The following is a 21,833-nucleotide window of genomic DNA, read 5'->3' as shown; positions in this document are numbered from 1 at the left end:
AAGATAATTCTGTATTGATGTTTTTGTGCAACTCCCTCCTCCCTTTCCCGCTCTAAAAGAATCTTCTTCCTAGCCTCATAAGTATGGAGGCAGACATGAGCTACCCTTTATTGTGTGCTTGGCGCTATATATATTCCCTCATATTCTTATGGCCTCTTAAAGTAAATATAATTATGTCTTTAGGGAAGAAGGAGGGTCTGCAAGATCACACAGGTAAGTGGTGGCAGCAGAATTGAAACCTAGATCTCTATGACAAAATTCCATGGTTTGCAATCAGAAAAAACAGTTTCAAACCCTTTTCCTCCACATGGGTGCATTTCTATGAACTTTTGCAGGATGCTTTACCACTATGAGCCTTGCTTGGGTTTTATCAGTAAGATCAGATTATCAGTATCTAGAGACAGAATTGCTCTGAGAGTGAACTCAGATAAAGGTCTGTTCAAAGTACTTAGCACAGAACCTTGTAGAGAGTTGGCCCTCAGTGAATAATCACTATTATTACTATAACTATCACTGTTATTGTTATTATTGCTGTTGAGATTATGATCTCAGGCTTTCCAGACACAGAGTACGGTTTCATTTGATTGTCCTACATGTATTAAAGTCCTACTATGAGCAGGTTACTATTACTAAACTTTAGCTCCTCATGAAATGTTTTTCTGGAAGCAGGTAAAAATAATGTGAGTGAATATGTATTACTTTAAAGACCATACCAGGGAAGCTCTTCAGACTTGAAGATAAGACCTTATTGTTTAAACCTGTGTATTTGCTAAGTTAGGCAAAAAATTGCTCTAGAGACTTTTTTGACTAAATTAAACCAAATATTATCAGATGCATGTGTGTACAAAGCCACAATAAACCTGAAAATGTCGCTGGGGAGGCAAGATCTCCTAGCATTTCAGAACAGGCTGATTTGATCATGATTTAGAGAGCTTTTCCATACACTTAGGCTGCTTTCTCTTCCTATGGCTGCAGCACACTTTAGTGGAAAATAAGCCCATAGGTGTCTAATTTTTGGGGTGTGTGTGTGTGTGTGTTTTGTCCTCCCACAATAAGAAATCTCATCCTTTCCCATGGGCTCTGATTTTCTCTAATGTAAAGACATCGCTACTACTGTAGATAAAAGCAACACACTGTCAGAATCACAGAGAGCTAAGAGGTTGGACTTCATGTTCCATTTCTATTTTATTTGAAGATAGAAGTTTGATAACTTTCATAGATCTTTTGAGAGTGCATAATACATATAATTATGCTACGCATATTGTTCTGCCGCATCCAGATGCAAACTTCTAAAGGCCTAGCAGCGTACATCCTGCCACCAGCTGAGGAGAAAGAAGTATGGAAGGAGGGAGATAATTCTTGCCTATAAAAAAATGAGCTTACTTTCCTAATAAAATAAATCTAAAATTGGCCATTGTCATCGCATGATGTTAACAACTAGCTCTTTTGGCAAGTTTGAAAATACTGGGCTCCATTATAAAAGCTAAAAATGTCCTGGACCTGGAGTTGTTTACCCAGAGCATGAGCTGCTCTAAAGTTACAGAGCTCTGGTTGGAAGAGGGGGCTTGAAGGCCGCCTCCAAGTAACTGACGTCACAGTAGTCTCAGCTGCTGCTGTGACACTAAGCTGAGCAGCTTTTTGACTTGTAAAAGTGGTGAAGGTTTCAAAGGGTCTTGTCAGTACTGCTCTGTGGAATGGTTGGACTTATTTTGCATCCCCTTTTCTTGTAAAGAATCGAGATTCACCGAGCTGAGACTTTCTCTTTAGGACAGCTAGCCATCCACTTTCTTCCATTGCTAATTGACCAGTGGTCGAGCATCCATAGGATTTCTCCCCACTGCGAAAGGTATGTTTCTTTCCGGCAAGGTTACAAGCAAGTGACTAATTATGGCAGGATACAAAGGGGCTGCGCTGCTGTTGAGATGTTTTAAACTATGGATACTGTTTAAGTGGAGTGTAATTTCAACATCTGTCTTTGCTGTTGTCTGTGTCTGGGCTTAAAAACAGTGGGCGGGGTGCATAACAGATTGTACTGACTCTTAGGAAAAAGGCTGTTCAGCTGCTCAGGGTGGATTTCCCAACTCTGGACTGACAGTACCATCCGCTCTTTGAGACTGTTTTTCCAACACTGCTTCTCAGTTGTTTGAAAAGCACTTTGCCCATCATTGATTTTCACTAAGTATATTTATTCAAATGTGATTTTTTTTATTCATATAAAGACTTTTAACATTTGCAAATTAAAGTTCACAATCCTGGAGACTGTTGGTATTTGAAAATTGCGGTGAAAAATAAATTTTAGTTTTATCTAAGGTGGTGGTGGACTCACTGTCGAGTTAGTGTTTCTGTAATTTGAGCTGAAGTCTATGCCATTCATAATTGAATAATCTACGGTTAGGAGGGAAATTCCACTATGTCTTTTGTTCACGATGGTTAGTTTTAGACATTTGTTTACTCAAACCAAATGTTTGCTTTTAAAGTTTGCATTTTATAAGTAAAATCAGTGTGCATACAGCTTGGATGTTTTCTAATCTGAGTAAATAACTGTAAAGAAAACAAGGAAGAAGATAATTAAATGAAACGGTAAAGTTGATTCATTCGGAATTGCATGTGGTAGTGTCTCTTTGACCTTGTTGGAGCATGAGGAATGTGCTAAAACAGCAATAAACAGCAATGAAAAAAATTTCCCTTTTACCCTGTAACAAAATCAAATCATGGTGGTCTTTGGAAAGATTCAATTGCAAGTGAACAATAGAGAGGAATGAGATTTATTAATTCATTGAAATAATTCAAGTGATTGTAATTGCCTGGAGAAAGGGATAGAGAATTTAGGAGGTAAATGGTACATTACTCTGATAGGTTACAAGCTGGGGAATTCCTAATCCATCAAAGTTAAGCAGAAGCAAAGCATCTTCAGGCCAAATTAGTCTTCTAGGAATTGTGAGATTAGCAGTACCTACTGTGCGTGGCATTTCTATTGGAATATGTAACCTCTTATAAATGAAAAATCTTTAATTATATGAAAAGTGATATGTTTAGCAAAAGGAAATAAGGAGAGCAAGAAACAAGTACTCTAAACAATAATCTAAAAAGAGAGAAGTAGCAATGAAGCAGCTGCCCCTAAGGAACGCTGTTTAGTTTGTTTGGCTGCAGTCCAGTTTTCAATGGGCAAGATGGAGGTTGAAAGGGTAGTGACCAGGGTGTCCTAAGAATGGAGCACCCCTCAGAGAAAGAATTGCTGCCATGACCAAACTGAGGCTAATTTGGGGGATGAAAATAATTCCTTGTGAGACTTGTGTGTTACTCTTAAACTTTGCTTACTGGTAGGACCGGAAGGCTAGCAGAACTATTTGCCTCCCATCACCATACTTATGCAACCCACTCACAACTCTTTATAATTCTGGCTTTCAGCCCTGGAAAGGGGAAGTAAGTTAAAAGGGATTATGCAATGCTGGTTTAGAGTTGGGGTGTGTGACTAAGTAATGCAGCTCACTCTGTCCTCTTACATTTGCTCTAATAAATTTTTATTCTGAAATGGAATTCTAGAAGCAACAACATAAACTGGAGAGCCAAAGAGATATGGGGTAGGGGACGCAGATAGCAGAAATCCTTCCTTCTCTCCCACATAGATGCCAGTATCTGTGGGAGAAAATGAGTGACAACTAGGAACAAAAAGAACTTTTATTTTTGCCCCAGTAGAGAGCACTTAAATTGAGTTTTTGAATCTGCTGAACCACTTTACCCCATAACTTCTCATTACGAAACATTCTGTCTCTACAAAGTTGCCCCTTCAGTTTGATATTTTTTGTAATATTTAAGTCAGATTTATAACAAAAGCAGTTTTACATAAGATTTGTTCACATTTTTACTAACAATAAAACTTTTTTCTTTAAATACGTGACATGTATCTTTAAAATATTTGAAAAAAGGCAAAAGAAGATCATGGAGAATATGAGAGTTCACACAATTACACTTGCTTGTATCTCGTTTTAAAATAAAGATGAAAATAATCAGTTTTTTTTCCAGAGAACAACAGGGAGAGGGATAGATGAAGAAAAGAGAGGAGAAAGGGAAGGAGGGAGGAAAGACAAGAAGAGGAAGGGAGGGAACAAGGGACAGAAGGAAGAAAACAAGAAGCAAGTATTTATCAGGCATTTGCTATGATCCAGAGCAGTGTTTAGGCACCTCTTTTAAGCATTTTTCCCTTTTGCTCATTTAATCTCCAAAACAATTATATGCCCCCTCCCCCCACTTTATATTTAGAGGTGGAAGCAATATGTTTGGCTGCGTTACATCTAACATTATATTTACGACAAGGCTGAGATGCTAAGAAGGCCAAATCCTTCCACAAAAAATTGGCACAGATACTGCTCTATAGAAATGTTCTTGCAAAGGCTTGTTTCTGATCCATAACTATTACGTTTTTTGGCACTAGCAATTGCTCTGGGCCTGGAAAGGAAAAGCTCCATACACTGGTCCTTCTCCATATTAAGGGATGAGTTTGGCTCGTTGCAAATAGGTACAGGATTCAGTCTGCTTCAGGACTGTTACCTGGGTTTAAATATAGTCTTGTTATCAAGAGCAAGACTGACTTAGGGTATTCCTGAATGATCTTCTGGTAGGTTAAAAAGAGAAAGGCCTGGCATCTTTCAACAGTAGTGTGGAAGCGATTCAAGAAGAGTTAAGAATAGAGGGAAAAATTGGAGCCATTTGCTACATAATTGTAGAAAAGACTTTATGGTGATTTCTGAACATTTCCAGTGTTTAAAGACAGTTGGGATAAAACATGAATTTATCATAGCTCCTCTTTTCCAGGTAGCTTGAAATTAGTCTGCATCCTTTTTTAGTTTCTTTGGTTAAATCTGCATTTATCTGTTATTATCTCAAACCACACCACTCTTCCTAAGAAGTTCCAGTGGCAACTACTTTCTAGTCAGCAAGGTAGTTTCACCACACAGTTAATTACATATAGTTTTAAAGCAGTCTGCTAGTTTCAAGACAAGCACTGTCTGCATTTCCTATGAAGAATTGTTAGATGAACCTAAAAGATTACTAGGTATTCAAGATCAAGATCAATGGAAATTAGATTAGCCAAAACAAACAGAAACCAAAACTCTGTATGTTCTTTACCATCTTCGTTTTATTTGTTCTTCACTGACATTTATTATGGCAAGTACTTGTGGTTACTGGTTTATATGTGGGAAACATAGCAAAGAAAGGGGTGACAGAGGAGGTGGAGAAATGACGTCAGAAACTGAGCATGGCCAAATGGATAAAATGAGATATGATAGCACCTTTAATAGCCAGATCTGAAATTATGTATTTTTTGTGACTGAATTAATCATGATAGTGCTAGTGCCAAAGACATGGGAAAAAATTATCAAAGTATCTTTAGTAAATGGTTTGAGAGTAAAGTAACAATATAGATCCCAAAATTATTAGGGTGTTTTGAAGGTAGAACCCTGCAAATATAGCTAACATTTTTCATTCTTACTCTATTCTAATTCATTGATCGTGACTCAAAAAATATATATTCAAAACTGTTGACCAGTTAGATATGTATGTTCACAACAGTCTGACAAAAATAAAATTAGTCTTCGATATTTAGCTTACATTTAGGATATGAAATATGCAGTTATCTTCTGTGAATACAAAATTGGCACTTGCTGCTTGGGTATGTGGGCTTAATTCGGCAGTGCCAGCACCCACAAAGCTATTGACTGTTGGGATCTTTGTCCATAATTAGCATTAGCTGCCACCAGTAAGTTATAGCATTTTGATAATGGCTTAGTGACTGAAGAGTTAGACATCTTATAGGCATAATTATCTTAAACAGAGAATCAAACATTTTAAACATGCGTTTCTACCTCCTAAAAAGGCACATGATGTATTTAATACAAAATTATTTTTAATTGAAGTCAAAATGAAATTTTGTAAAGCAAAAAATAGAAAACTTTCTTAAATTTCTCAAACTACTTTGCATTCAGTATGCCATTTAATCTTTTTAACAGTTCTATGACTATCCCCATTTTAATGCAAAAAACTAAATCTCAGAAATTTTAGACTTATACCAGTTACATAGCTGGTATTTTAAATTGTGACTTCAAACCTTAAATACACATCCCTGAAGGTAGAAAATTAATTATTTCAGTCACTGCTTAATGTAATAGAGGATTCCCTGAAAACTGAGCAAAATGTATTCTTCAGTTCCCTGTATTCAATATCCTAAGCAGTTTATGGTATATAGCCTATTCAAAGGAAAAGAGAGCATGGATAAATTTTAACGTATATTTCACAGGATAGTTTTGATGCTTCTAGAGTTTCCTTGATGAAGTGACATAATGAATATATTTTTTATAATTTAGATTAGTTTCTGGATGATACATTAGTCCTAAGTTGACTACCAACTTTGGGGTCTTAATAAGTAACACAGTAATGACATTTGGCACAGGCTTGATCTCTGAATATAGAATTAAGACTGCAAACCAGCTCTGTTTCAGGAATTTAAGTCATAAGAATATATATTCAGGTTGCATCAGAACAGAAAGAATAATTTTATTGCAGCAGAATCTGTCACAGTGTGTAGATGTGACCGTACATTTGAATTGTATACTTACACTCTTAGATATTCATGAAAAAATCTATTTTTAGAGTAAGTGGTAAAAGGGATGATTATATCTCACATGCGCATTTAATCATCTTGTCCACTATAATTTTGCTGTCTGGTCTCAGAAAGGGAAAAAAACTTTGGACAATACTTATTACTTTATTGACTGTGTTAGTTTCTTCTTCTTAAGTAGACTGTTGTCATCTCTTTTCTTTTGAGTCCAATTTTCCTATAGTTTGTTTATGTCAGTGGCTTGACAAAATGATAAAATATATTTCCAGAAAGCACATGGATCTGGAACTCTCTCTTGTTATGTTTATATTAGGCTTTATTTTAAAGGCAAGTGAGACTGCTTCAAATAAAACAACTTCAAGCTTCCAAGAAACAGTTAAGAGAAGGCAGAGAGGAGCAGAAACACTTCTTCGCCGACACTTACACTGTTGCCATGGACCTACATAAGCAGTGGGAGAACACAGAGACTAACTGGCATAAGGAAAAGATGGAATTACTGGACCAGTTTGACAATGAAAGAAAGGAATGGGAAAGTCAATGGAAGATCATGCAGAAGAAAATAGAAGAGGTACACTTCAATTTGTTGTGGATGTACTGTAACGTTTAAGTGCAAGATGAAAATTCTGTTGACTGTTCTGTATTGGAAACTGTTTTTGTTTTCCTTATTCCACCTAAGAGGTACATTTCTCAGTGACATTTACTAGAACAAAAATAGAATAATCTTATCCAATGGTATTGTAAGGATTATTTTATATCATTGCATGAAAATTAAGCATTTGAAATGTCACTCTAAAATGTTTCAACTTATTATTTTCTGGCTAGACAGCTTTTTTATCAAAAGTGAGGTATGTATTTTGCATGAATTTTCAAATACCAGGGCTAGGAGTAAAATGCAAGAAAGATATACTTGGTGGGACATAGATTAGCAAAATTATAGTTGGGCATTAGAACATAGATCTTTCCTAAGAAGATTTATGAGTAATGTCTATTAAAGGAAATTACATGTTAGATAACTCAGTATAATCAAAAGGAGTATCATATATCAAACAGAAAATGGCAGTAGACATGAGATTTATTCGGTCAAGGTGTGCACATTTAGTGGCATATTTATTGGAAAAGGAGTTATGAAAAATGACATATCACAACTCTGACACAGTCATTTTGTTCCCGTTAACCGTCCCTCAGTCCATTGACCCTGAAATATTTCCTTCAAGCATTTGCACTGATGTATATTCAAGCTTTTGCACCAACTGGAAATAATTTATGCTTATCTTGCTTTCTTTTGGTAACATCCTTAGTATTGACTTTATATGGTTTTATGCGCATTACCAAAGTTGTTATTTTAAGACTTCTTGGCCTTTTCTGCAGGCAAAGTAAGTGCTTTATGTGTTTATAGTACAGTCATGTTTCTTATTAACAGCCATGTAATTGACTGTGAATAAAATACGAATTGGGATAGTAGGAAGAAAGCTGAAGAAAAGTAACTATTAAGCCCTTCCTCTAAAATAGAGCTGAGAAGGCAGGCATGTAGTATATGATTAGGGATTGAAGGAGAATATATACTTCTTGTCCCTCTATAGTTTGGAAAATGTGTCCTGTTTGCTCCTTTAACCCCTCTAGCCATACTCAGATTGGATCAACAAAGAGATTCCCTGGTCAAATCAGAATCCAAAACTCCAGTGCAATCAGAAACTGACCTGTAGTCCTAGGTCACTGCCTTCCAAATGTTTGGGAAGTTCAGTTCATAACAGTCTCAGACAATTCTAGCATCCAAGCAAAATAACTAAGGGATGCAGGATTAGTCTAGCCAATTTTTTTTTTTTTTGAGACGGAGTCTCGCTTTGTTGCCCAGGCTGGAGTGCAGTGGCATGATCTCGGCACACTGCAAGCTCTGCCTCCCGGGTTCACGCCATTCTCCTGCCTCAGCCTCCCAAGTAGCTGGGACTACAGGCAGCCGCCACTACGCATGGCTAATTTTTTGTATTTTTTAGTAGAGACGGGGTTTCACCGTGTTAGCCAGGATGGTCTCGATCTCCTGACCTGGTGATTCACCCACCTCGGCCTCCCAAAGTGCTGGGATTACAGGCGTGAGCCACCGAACCTGGCCTAATCTAGCCAATTTTTAAAGCCATGTAGTTAAAAGAAGCTGCTGTCTGATTAAATTTATTACTTTCCAGTAATTATTCTGACAATTCTATAGAGTTCATCTATGGTAAATATTAGCCTCATCAATTAGCAGGCATGAAATATGCTTTAAACATCAAATTATACCTCATAGAGATAACATCCCTTTCTGTATCAGGGAGACAAAAGGACTATCATATTTTTTTTATCTTGGAGAGTAGCTGTACTGCTGTTTATGTTTTGCTGCCTGTGTTCTACAGCTCCATAACTAAACTAAAATTAAGAAATCAACACTTGGAAAAGTAATCTCATGCCACAAGCATAAAAGACTGTATTTGTTTAACATTTATCACAAAGTTCTGTATGTTAAATCAGATGTAAATTATTAAGCCATGTACTAGAGAACTGTAGATTCCTAGGTATGCACATATATCTTCAGTGATTTTAAGTGATAATATCTGATGAGAGGATGCAGTATTGGCTATTAAGATGCTCATAGTTCCCTGTTCAGCCACTATCCACAGTCATTGCATTTGCTGTGGCAAAACCAAGATGTTCATACTTGGATCATTTGAAATTTGAAAAAATACAGATAGAAATTCTGGATAGAACTTATAGACACCTGGGGTTCTGGTTTTTTTTTTTTCACACTGTAGTCTCCTGCCTGTATCCTTTGGTAGAATAATCAGATAACCATTGACAAGGGCTGGGTACCAAGTAACATAGATTCCTTTGTACAAAATAGTTTTCCATCAGTAACATTGTTATTTGTTGATTCATACCTCACCTAAGTCAAGAAAATTTAAGATGGCATAAAATTAGGTATGATATAAAATATGCAAAAACAAAAATGGAAAGATGAGCTGAAGACAGGAGGAAGGATCATATATGAAATGTACCAGTGAGTCTTTGTAGTAACTAACAAAAATTATCAGGTGCATATAACTTCAAATTCAAATGATAAGGCAAACTTATTTCCCAGGAATAGCACATTTTCCCACCTTTTTGCAACTAAAGCAATTTTGTTTTCATGACTTCTCAAAAACAGGACAGTGTCACCAACAGCATCCTTAGATTTAACATGTCACTTTTTAGAGTTCCTTCTTATATCCCTCAAGGTCAGCTCAAACCATAATGCCCACAGAAGTTCAGTACAAACAACTTGGCAGGGACCAAACAATCGATTCACGGCTGCAGTTTGATGCTATCCTGACTTCATACAATAAATACTAATAAATTTATAAGCATTAGAAAAATAAATACACTATATTTTTCAGGCATCAACTCTAGTGCTTCTCTCAGCTGAGTTATTGGTATGTATTAAGCAGCAATAAATCTATTATATTATTTGAATAATACATGCAGTGTAGATATTGATTGTGGCTGTTAAATATAGAGTCATTTGCTTTGATAGTCATCTGACAGTCCCTTTTGAAGTTTGACAAGCTTTTACCTGACTCAAGCCTAAAGAGAAAGCCATTTCTTTCCTCTATTCATAAGTGAACTGAATGAGTGTGTGCAGTTTCAACTAAGATCTCATAAAGAAGTAATCTGGGTTCTACCTTAATACAAACTAATAGATGATCAAAGCCTCGCAGTTCTATTATATCACATAGGGTGTTGTCATATTTGTTTTAATCTGGATGAGAAACATTTAAAAAATGTGTATCACTTTGACATTTTTCAAAAATCTCAGTAATATCTAGCCCTCATCAATGTAATTGACATAAAGGAAACATCTTTTGACTGACAAGTGACTATTTAGGGAACAAGAATAAGTTGACTTGCTATCTGAGATTGTCAAGCATTTAGACAGTTAAATGTTAGTGTACAAGTAGGACCAGACATTTGAAAACTATGACTTTAATGTTAAATTCTTGCATCTCTCTGAAAGCAATTATATAATATGGCCAGTAATTGATTCAGGTCATTCTAATTTTGTGACAGTGTTTCTGTGTTTATATACAGATACAGATTTATTTTATTTTTGAATGATGGATTGTTAGTCAAAAGAATTAGCATCCATGTGTTGCACTACTAAAAGTAGCCTTTATGTTTCATCAAACTTGTTCCAGCTAATCCATATTTTAGAGGCACTATTTGGAGGCCGAAGCATTAATACCCAGGAAGTATATTTTAATATGGCAAAGAGAACTCAAAGCGGTTTGACTCAAAGCGGTTTGCTTAGTATCAAGAATATTAACAAAGTGAATTAGGGGAAAAGAAGTTTTAATTTTGTTTTCTTTTTCTGACAGCTTTGCCAGGAAGTAAAGCTTCGGAGGAAAATCAATATGAATGAACGTGCTAAGATCATTGATCTTTACCATGAGAAGACCATTCCAGACAAAGTGATAGAATCTTCCCCAAATTACCCTGATTTAGGACAATGTGAATTTATAAAGACGAATCACAAAGATGATCTGAGAAAAGAAAATAAAACAGAGCAGAGCTTAGTCAGTGGAGGAAATCAAATGTGTAAGGGACAAAAAGCAACAAAAAAATCAAAAGTAGGGTTTTTGGATCCTTTGGCTACAGACAACCAAGAGGAATGTGAGGCCTGGCCTGACCTGAGGACTTCTGAGGAAGAGAGCAAGAGCTGTTCTGGTGCCCTCAATACAGTAAGTAAGATGTGATTGGTCTAGAACTGTTTCTAAAGAAATATTTACATTTCAAAGTGCTAACGGGCTGTTGCTTATATGTGTAAAGGCTCTTGAAGAACTTGCGAAGGTTAGTGAAGAATTATGCAGCTTTCAAGAGGAAATTCGAAAGCGGTCTAACCATAGAAGGTAGGCTGGTACTTCTGATTATTTTAGATGGGTAAATAAAAAAGAATATTGTTTTTAGTTAATGACTCCAAACTGCCTCCATAGAAGGTAGGCTGGTACTTCTGATTATTTTAGATGGGTAAATAAAAAAGAATATTGTTTTTAGTTAATGACTCCAAACTGCCTCCTCCTTACATGTAAGAACTAATGAGTTATTAAAATGTATTATCTAGGGTGGGAGATAGAAACTTTAATTTTTTGTTTGCTTGTTTGTTTTTGAGATGGAATCTTGCTCTGTCTCCCAGGCTGGAAAGCAGTGGCATGATCTCGGCTCACTGCAGCCTCCACCTCCCAGGTTCAAGCAATTCTCCTACCTCAGCCTCCCAAGTAGCTGGGACTACAGGTGCACACCACCACACCCAGCTAGTTTTTTTGTATTTTTAGTAGAGACGGGATTTCACCATGTTGGCCAGCATGGTCTCGAACTCCTGACCTCAAATAATCCCCCTGCCTCAGCCTCCCAAAGTGCTGGGATTATGGGCGTGAGCCACCACACCAGGCCAGAAACTGTAATTGTATCTTTCTCTGTTCACTAATTCTTAAAGCAAATCTTCCAATTCTCTTTGTAATCTGACTATTAGTAATACTTTACTCTTTTTCGTGTTTAATTAAGGTAGACCCTCCATAAAAAAATCAGTAAGTAACCTCTAAAAGTAGTTCTTTCTCATTCTGAGCATTTGGACAATGAAAGTGTGCAACTGGGCTAATTCAGTTAAATGTATCATTAAATGATGTCAGAATTAACGGTGTGGCGTTTTGCTTATATAATCATGTTCTACTAAAATATTTAATGCTTAAGAGCACTTTATTTTGCTTCAATTTGTATTTATGTAATGGAGGCCTACATACTTTTCAGAACAACATATTGTAAATATGTACACATGTACGCGTGCCACAAAAAATGCTGTTTCCATTTGGAAACAGTATATAACAGTAAGTTTTAGCCAAATTAACAAATACATTGGAATTCTCTACAAGTTTAGTAAAGATGGATTATTCTAGGATCAACATTTATCTCTCCTCATGGTTCAGTATGCTTCCTACATTCCCTTATTTTTCATTAGTTGTTAGGAAGCTCAGAAAGAATTTTTGTGCTGACTTGCAATAGATTTTCTTACCCAATCATGTTTTAAATATAACTTTGTCCTCTATTTGCCCATTTACCTTTGTTTCTATTCTCTATTAATAGGTATTTATCCACATTTTATTGTAAGCTATCCCATAATCTTTTATAATTTGAAGAGGTATAAATATGATTTATATTTATCAGTGTGATTAAGTTTGAATTGGGATACTTAGCTTTTTATTTAATATAACTCAGAAAAGACTTACTTGCCAATTTTCTTTTACAAATCACACCTAATATAAAGTTCTTATTGTCACCCCATGGACTTTAGAACAAGGTTCAAGATATTTGTAATTCAAAGACATTACAATTTGATATGACCTAATGTTTCTCTCATTTTTCATTATCCTCCCCACTCTGCTTTATAATTAATCCATATCAAAGTACTCATTTTCCTTTGAGTAGCCATAGTATTTAATCCTTTTGCCTTTTACTTCAATCCTATATGCCTTTTACTCAAGTAATCCAAAAAAATTTTACTTTTTTTCAAGCCCAAATGACACTTTCCATTTGGAATTACTCATGTCTCATTGCACTTTTATTCAGATTTCTATCTGACTACTTAAAGTGCTATTTCAAATTCAGGGAGAAGAACTTGAGCTCACATTACATAATGAATAAGAATTCAGCAGGCAGAGAGGAGGTAAGGGAATGGCAAGATAAAAGCTACAGAAAGGGAAATGCCAGTAGCAGAAACCCAGGAGACTACATAGTTTAATCTGAGGGTAAGTGAAGTCTCAGGTAATAGTGAAAATGAGAGACGAGTTTGGAAAGAGTTTGAGTCAGAGTATGTAGAGCATTGAATATAAAACTGAGAGGTAGACTTCATTCCACCATAAAAGGACTTGAAGTTTTTGATTGGGAGATTTATAAAAAAATGATGTATGAGGGAGTTGTGAATCCTTTTCTTACAGCAGAAACTCATTGTAGCTACGGTTGCTTTTGAGAGCTTATTCTAAATAAAGTTATAACCAATACACCATGTTTTATCATTGTTTAGGATGAAGTCAGATTCTTTTCTCCAGGAAATGCCAAATGTAACTAATATACCTCATGGGGACCCCACGATCAACAATGACCAGTGCATTCTTCCAATCAGTTTAGAAAAAGTAAAACAGAAAAATAGGAAGAATCTGAGCTGTACCAATGTGCACCAGAGCAATTCTATGAAAAAATGTGGAATTGATACAATCGATTTGAAAAGAAATGAAACTCCACCAGTTCCTCCTCCAAGAAGCACCTCTCGAAATTTTCCCAGCTCGGATTCTGAACAAGCCTATGAAAGATGGAAGGAAAGGTTAGACCACAACAGCTGGGTGCCCCATGAGGGTCAAAGTGAAAGGAATTGCAACCCTCACTTCCCTTTGAGACAACATGAGATGTCTATGTTGTATCGAAATGAAGGGAAAACTTTGAAAGATGGTATCATCTTTTCCTCTTTGGTACCAGAAGTCAAAATAGATAGCAAGCCTCCAAGTAATGAAGATGTTGGACTTAGCATGTGGTCATGTAACATTGGGATAGGTGCAAAAAGGAGCCCCTCTACTTCGTGGTTTCAGAAAACCTGCTCTACCCCCAGTAATCTAAAATATGAAATGGTGATCCCAGATCACCCTGCTAAATCTCATCCTGATCTTCATGTAAGTAATGACTGTAGCTCCTCAGTAGCAGAGAGCAGTAACCCACTTAGAAATCTCAATTGTGGCTTTGAGAGGACTACAAGGAATGAGAAGCTGGCAGCAAAGACTGATGAATTCAACAGAACTGTATTTAGAACAGATAGAAATGGTCAGGCAATACAGCAAAATCACAGCTGCTCAAAATCATCGGAGGATCTCAAGCCCTGTGATACCTCATCTACTCACACAGGTAGCATATCACAAAGTAACGATGTGTCTGGTATTTGGAAAACCAATGCCCACATGCCTGTGCCCATGGAAAATGTGCCTGATAATCCCACCAAGAAATCCACAACAGGCCTAGTAAGACAAATGCAGGGATACCTAAGTCCTCGCAGTTATCGGAATATGCTCCACGAGCATGACTGGAGACCGAGTAATTTGTCTGGCCGTCCGAGGTCAGCTGATCCCAGGTCGAATTACGGTGTTGTGGAAAAGCTGCTGAAAACCTATGAGACAGCAACAGAGTCTGCATTGCAAAATTCTAAGTGCTTCCAGGATAATTGGACCAAATGTAATTCTGATGTCAGTGGTGGTGCCACATTAAGTCAGCATTTAGAAATGCTCCAAATGGAACAAGAGTTTCAGCAAAAGACAGCTGTGTGGGGGGGACAGGAAGTGAAGCAAGGAATAGATCCAAAAAAGATAACAGAGGTGAGAAAGCAAATATAACATAATTTGGTAGCATCCATATTAGCAATGGCTGTGAATCATGTTTATATGTCCAAATGAGGGCACAAGTTTTGGACTCTTCTTAACCTCTTGACCCTGTTTGTAAATAAATATAACTCAACATGAACCTTGAAGGTGTAGTTTTTAAGACTGAGAATAGTACATTGTAACTTGAAAAATTCTGAAATGGGATAACATAAATACAGTAAGTGGATTTAGAAAACTGAAGAAGATCAAATGTTTGTTCTTTCTTGAAAAAATACTCAGAATGGACATTTCTCGATTTATAGAATTTCATTATTCTAAAGGTTCTTTTTTAAGTGTGTGGAAAATATTTTAAAAATCGTTTTCACTTTTCAGTTATTAACTATGATTGGTTCAGTCATTCTCAGCATTTGACTCATATTCTTTCTCATAGGAGTAATCACATTAATATGAATATGGGAAATACACATCATTTAAAACAGTGCCTAATAGAGTCCTTTTATCTGTGGAACTAAAAGATAGTATATATATAAATAAGGTTATTCTTATTTGTATGTATTCTTAGCATAGAAATTGACCAAAAAAACCCCACTCAAATGGACATTTTAAGTAAACTGTTATCTTTTTTGTTCCTGTCTATTTATGAAAGAGTTTAATCTTCATTAATTATAAGAGAAAAAGAGGTCAAAGAAATTGGTATTTACAAAGAAGAGTTATACAACACTCTCTTTTACTCATATAATTTTTAAGAACCTAACAAAAAGTTACAAGGTGACATATTGTTATTATTAACCAATACTTCAGAACTCCTAGTTTCATAGAATGCAGTGGGTATGCAGCATGGTTTTAAACTATTATGCAAGTTGCTTCCTTCTGGTGTAAAAAACTACTATGTGGATTTCAAACCCTGCAAAAATATCAGTTTTCATCCATCTTATGAGAAATCTTGCCTGTTTTTATAAGGTGCAGAAAGTATCCTGCTTTTGTATTTCTCTGCTTTTTAATTGAGCCCATCAATGCCCACAAGGTCCTGTAGCTAAAGATGGGAAATAGATATATCTGTACAATAACCAAACAAAATTCTCGTTAACTAACAAGAAATAATACTAAGCGATTTCCCTTTTTGCATTCACTGGGAGTTTGGCAGGGAGGTCCTCTACTATAGATCCTTAGGAGCAGTTTTTGTTTTTGTGTTTTGTTCTTCCTCCTGTGGGAACAAATCTAGAAAATAAGTCTCCAAAAAAAAAAAAAAAAAAGAAACTGCAGTTTACTGTCAGACCATGGCTAAAATAGTAGAAATAGGAGGCCATCCTCCCTGCCTAGCTCAGGTGAAAGAGCACAGACTTTGTGGGGTCTAAGAAGGGTCAATAAGAACCAAGTGTATAAAGTGTGTCATGGAAGTTTTGTACTTTTGTTTTAATTTTAAGGACCAAGGAATGCTTTTTTTCCATTAAAATAAAAGGAAAGAAGGAAGAAAATAAAAGAAAGAGAAGAAAAGTGAAGGAAAAGGTTTTCTCTCATCAGAACATGCCCGAGAGATAGCAATTTTGTATTAGTAATTAGAATGAAGATGTATTTAAAAGTATTTTAATGATTTTAAGGTTTTGATAGATATTGCCAGTGATAGTGAAAAAAAAAGCATCAGATTAATCATTTGGTTTGTGTGCCTTTTGCTTATCACCTCTAAAAGTGTCAATTTGACATAAATGAACAGTTTCTTCTATAGATTATCTTTTTATTTTTAAATAACACTGTAACATACTAACAGACCACCAAGAAGCATCTGTATTTCCATGATATTCAAGTTATTTAACCTAAAAGTTTTAAATCCTGAGCTCCTCATTAGTTCTACAAAGAGATTAACTGTATTAAAATTTGTCAGTGTGAGGAAAGGTACAAAATTATCAAATGTCATATTCCATATTAAAATTGAATTGCTTTAAAACATTCAAAACCACAAATATTAGACAACTACCTTCTTTAGTTTTCAATGCTTTTTCTTTCTTGTAAATTTACTAATGGACTAATCTTATAGTTGAGACCCATCATATATTAAGCCTATTGTTGGTACCCAGAGAGTGAGAGGAATGTTTTTACTTGTGTCCTAGGAATCCATGTCAGTGAACGCCTCACATGGAAAAGGATTTTCCCGACCTGCTAGACCAGCAAATCGTCGTCTCCCCTCCAGATGGGCATCCAGATCTCCATCTGCACCCCCTGCCTTGCGGAGAACTACCCACAACAATACCATTTCTCTGCGATCCGAAGCATCGATGGTTTAAGTCTTTGGCCTGGATTGCTATATTACAGAAGTTCTAGTCCCACTTGTCAAACAGAGCATTCTGAGTGTTTACAGGCAGACCTGTTCTCTTCCAACAAGCAATTTAAATCTTAACTTTCCATCAGTCTTCAGTGTTTTTAATCTAAGGAATAATTATCTTCCTGTATTTTGATTTCTTAGATCAGACTTTTTTAATGCCATCCTCATTAATTTTCCAATACAATATAAGTTGAAACAATGTACAATATTGTATATTCTTTGTTGCAAGTGGCAGAAAGTAAGGTTATGTGCATGGCCATGTGTTTGTAGGTGCATGTGTTGAAATAGGAAGTATCCTAGTATGTATTTAGATATGAAAAACTTATGTGCTAGTGTTGACTTTGAAATTATAACATGTATACCTATATATTCTTTGTGTTTATTTAAAAGTTTTGAAAACATGCAGTACTGTTTATATTTTGTATACCTTTTAATAGGTATCCACTTAAGGCATTTGTGGTACAAATGTTAATTGACCACTTCCTTGGCCCCCAGCTACAATGAAAAAGAATTATGCACACATCTAACATTGGTAGATTTCTAAAGACAACTCATAAATGATTTCTTAACCCATATAAGGATAAAATAATACCATTGATATCCTTGTTTATTCTTTTTAAATAAAGATGTCACAAGTTTAATAGATCAGCCTTGTAAAGCAAGCATAAAATGTTCATAAATGTTTTATATATTATTTGGTAGTCTAGTATGGCTTTAACTGAATATTTGATCCTCAGAGACAGTATCATGAGACTGCATTATAAATGACATGATTAAATAATGAATTTATTTTGTCAGCCTCAGCAACAAACATTTCCTAAATGTGATGCAAAAAGAAACTGAATGATATTGAATTTTAGTTTTTCTTTAAGTTGTGGTAAGCTTTTAGTTTAGCTGCTTTAACATGGAGTCATACATATTTAGAGGTAAGTCATTTATTATTTTTTTCCTTTTTCTAAACTTTTCCTTAAAATTAATAGATAACCAACTAAGTTACTTTTTTACTAACAAGGAAGATCAGGAATAATATTTCTTTGAAAGCTGAAATTATACTTCTCACAGTTTGCTACAAAAAAAAGGCTTAAACTAAACCTTGACATCCACAGTAGCATCAGGAATAGAAATGTATATTTTGGCTACAGTTTGCATACAGTGAACACATAAAATCTATATTGAAAACTGACAGAAATATGAATGTTGATGGGGCTTGGAATTCTAAATGGAAGATTTTAGAAGGAACTTTGCTCTCTACTGTCACTATATAAAACCAATTATGTTATGTTATTAGATATTAATTCTATTTAAGCTTTTCCTTTACTAAGAAATTCTTATGCCAAATGTACTCCAAGAGCCATCTCCTTATGATGTATTTGAACCATTTAGAGAAATTCACTTCATTGTACTCCATGACCTGAGGTAAAGAAAATAATTTTCAAATTGCAGACTTACTTGAAAGGCTCAAGACTGTAGCATGGTGATGTCTAGATTCATACTTTGCTGTAAGAACAGTTTTGGTAGTTAAGTGGAATTAAAGGTCTAGAGTGATTTGTATTGGATGGTAACTAAGGTCTATAAATCTACTCTTTTAATTCTTATTTCCTTCAGGAAGATCCTTTTCCACAGGAAGCTATCAAAGGAAAGTAAACTAGACACCAAGTAATATCACTCTCATAATATGCTTTCCAGCTAGAGGGGAGAAAACACCAGGAAAGTGGAACTCTGGGTCATAAAATGACGGACCTGTTAGGAAAATGCTGTTGTGTGGCAATGGAGAGCCTGCCCAAGGACTGTGCAACCTATCTGTTCCTCTCCACCACTGTATCCCAAGTAGTCTGGTATGATCTATGGTTCCTTAGAATATTGAGGATCGCTTTAAAAAAATGAAATTTCTGATCTCACCCCGTATTACTAAAGCAAAATTTCCAGGGATAGGGACTGGGACTCCAGAACCATTAATAAAACAAAACAAAACAAAACAAAATATTGATGATCAGGCAGATTTGAAAACAGTGACATTGATTGATCTCTGAATGGATGGATGCCCTTGGGTGGTCACTTTTCTTCCTAGGACTTGCCTTTGTTATCTGTAAATTAGAACGGCTGTATTTCAGACTTCACAATTTTAAGCCACTTTTTTCTATTAACAGTTGAATGAACCAGTGGTACACATTTTAACGTCTTTTTATGTTGACTAAAATTATAGTTAGAGCTGAGAAAAAAAATTAGCATCTAGTCCAACTCCTTGATTGTAAAACTGAAAAACTAAGGTTATTTGAATGTGCTGTTTTCTCTTTTTAAATATTTTATAATTTTTAAATGGAAAAACCTATTAAGTAAATGGAAATAATCCTTGAAAATAGTTTTTGATGTTTTATGATTTTTAACTGGTAAATTTCTACTTTAGGTGGGCATTTTCTTCCCTAGAATATACCCTTTATTATGCTATCATTGCTAGATTTAAAGGGACTTATAAGCATTTCTGGAAATATTTGATTTAAAAACATATATTAATAGATGTTTTCTCTAGCAGACTTTTGGAGCAAAAATATTATTTTAGTTCAGCAGAGGATTACTGATATGGGCTGATCTCAGAAAGGAATAAGGATGAGGCAGAGAGGAGTACTTGAGTTTCTGTGTGTGTGTGAGTGTGTGTGTTTGTGTTTGTGTCAGTGTCACATAAGTTCTCCATATTGCCTTATGTCCCAAAGCCAAATATAAAAATATAAATGATGCTTTGTGTAATTCATTTTATCAAAAATTACCCATAACTTTCATTTGTTTTTATATCGACAATGAAGATGATCAGATTTCATTTTGCAGATGTGGCCATAAAATATTATTTACTTCTACATAGGTGATTTTACCAGGTTTAGTTATCCTGAGAAAACATCTGGACTTAAAAGAGTTTCTGCTTCCCTACAAAGATCTTTAAAATTATTTTTAGGCACATTTGCGATAAACAACTACTTGATATTGAAATCTCCTTCAGCCATGAGAAGCTATCAAATAAAGTAGGCGTAAAAACAACTGTCTGTGCCATCTGTATACATCGAGAACATTTTTCTTTCCCTCCTTTTCTGCAGTGAACTCCAGTAAAGCTGAGTGTCTTATGAAATCTAAACTCAAATATGTATACAGTTCACTCTAGCTTCTTCCAAAATATCTCTAGATAGTAGAATTGAAGCCAAACCTGCCTGACTTCCTGCTCCTGGCCATCCAAAACTCCATATGGCTTCTCGTACACTGACATCCTCTCTGTACTCATTTAACTGCTAATTGAGTCTGATAAAAGTCTTCTTTGAAAAAAGTTTTCATTTCTAAGATTTTCATTTACATCATAAAATTAGACCATTTCAGGAAAATTAGATTTTTTTAATTACAGTACTATTTGCTTTAAATTCGGCATGTTTTTCTTAAGTAGCAAGTACATGTATCAGAACTTACAACTGGCTGGGCGCGGTGGCTCATGCCTGTAATCCCAGCACTTTGGGAGGCCAAGGTGGGCGGATCACGAGGTCAGGAGATGAGACCATCCTGGTTTCATCATGGTGAAACCCTGTCTCTGCTAAAAATACAAAAAATTAGCCAGGCGTGGTGGCGGTCGCCTGTAGTCCCAGCTACTCGGGAGGCTGAGGCAGGAGAATGGCGTGAACCCTGGAGGCAGAGCTTGCAGTGAGCAGAGATTGCGCTACTGCACTCCAGCCTGGGCGACAGAGTGAGACTCTGTCTTAAAAAAAAAAAAAAAAAAGAACTTATAACTATGACTTGTTCATCTTACCCTGAAAATATATTCCTACAAGAAAATGTGCTTTGCAAAGCAAAAAAGGCAAAAATTGGGGATGAGGGGTTCTTCAGACAAGTACCAAAAATGATTTGTCATTTTTAATGTATGCATATTCATCATAGAAAATAATTTTTTGTTTTAGTGAGAATAAAATCATGATACTTAAAATCTGATACACATTTCAATGATCTTATTAATCCAATAGGTTAAATTAACAAATTCTTAGGAAAAATATCTGTTTATATGAAGCTATGGAGAAATCTAGAAAGTAGGTAACGGTCTAGATTTTGAGGGACCTATGAACTCAGAACAAGTTCATTTAGAGGTGGGAAACCTGAGATTCAAAGAGGTCTGCATGGCTGCCAAGGTTACAGGGACAGAATCCAAGCCTGGGCTCACTCATGTTCTGTTCTCCTATACGTATAAATGTCCCATGTGCATCTATGACTTCACTGTTTGCAAAGCACATTCATATTCCACGACTTGTCTGCTTCTTACAACAAACTACAAGGCAGGCATTGTGATTTCTAAGTAAGAAGGAAAAATTAAGTAGTCAAGATAATATTTAGAATAAATATTTTTGAAGATGATAGTTAAATAGATGGCTCTTCAGACTCCTAGCTCAGGCTCTTTTTCCAGCCTTCTTTTCCCAAGGAAGAGAAGGTAAAAAGAAAGATTGAACAGCTCTTTTTCATTTTTGTT

The 21,833-nt window shown here is 35.6% G+C and overlaps 1 protein-coding gene across 3 annotated transcripts in view; it reads left to right on the top strand.

Annotated features, from left to right (window-relative positions):
- KIAA0408 (KIAA0408 ortholog) overlaps positions 1-20,374 on the top strand; it is a 36,955-nt gene extending 16,581 nt beyond the window's left edge. For 2 of the 3 annotated variants that reach the window (XM_032158685.2, XM_058435547.1), the window contains exons 2-6: positions 6,930-7,184; positions 10,996-11,358; positions 11,447-11,526; positions 13,692-15,024; positions 17,136-20,374. In XM_032158685.2, coding sequence (XP_032014576.1) covers positions 7,050-7,184; positions 10,996-11,358; positions 11,447-11,526; positions 13,692-15,024; positions 17,136-17,309 — 2,085 coding nt within the window. In that variant the 5' untranslated portion in view covers positions 6,930-7,049 and the 3' untranslated portion in view covers positions 17,310-20,374. The remainder of the gene's footprint in view (positions 1-6,929; positions 7,185-10,995; positions 11,359-11,446; positions 11,527-13,691; positions 15,025-17,135) is intronic. The other variant, XM_058435548.1, reaches the window with a different exon arrangement.
- Positions 20,375-21,833: the final 1,459 nt, after the last annotated feature.

The sequence above is a fragment of the Hylobates moloch genome, unplaced genomic scaffold (assembly GCF_009828535.3).
Source record: "Hylobates moloch isolate HMO894 unplaced genomic scaffold, HMol_V3 SCAFFOLD_2, whole genome shotgun sequence".
Lineage (NCBI taxonomy): Eukaryota > Metazoa > Chordata > Mammalia > Primates > Hylobatidae > Hylobates > Hylobates moloch.
Note: the sequence above shows the minus strand (reverse complement) of the source record. Positions and strands in the feature narration are given on the sequence as shown.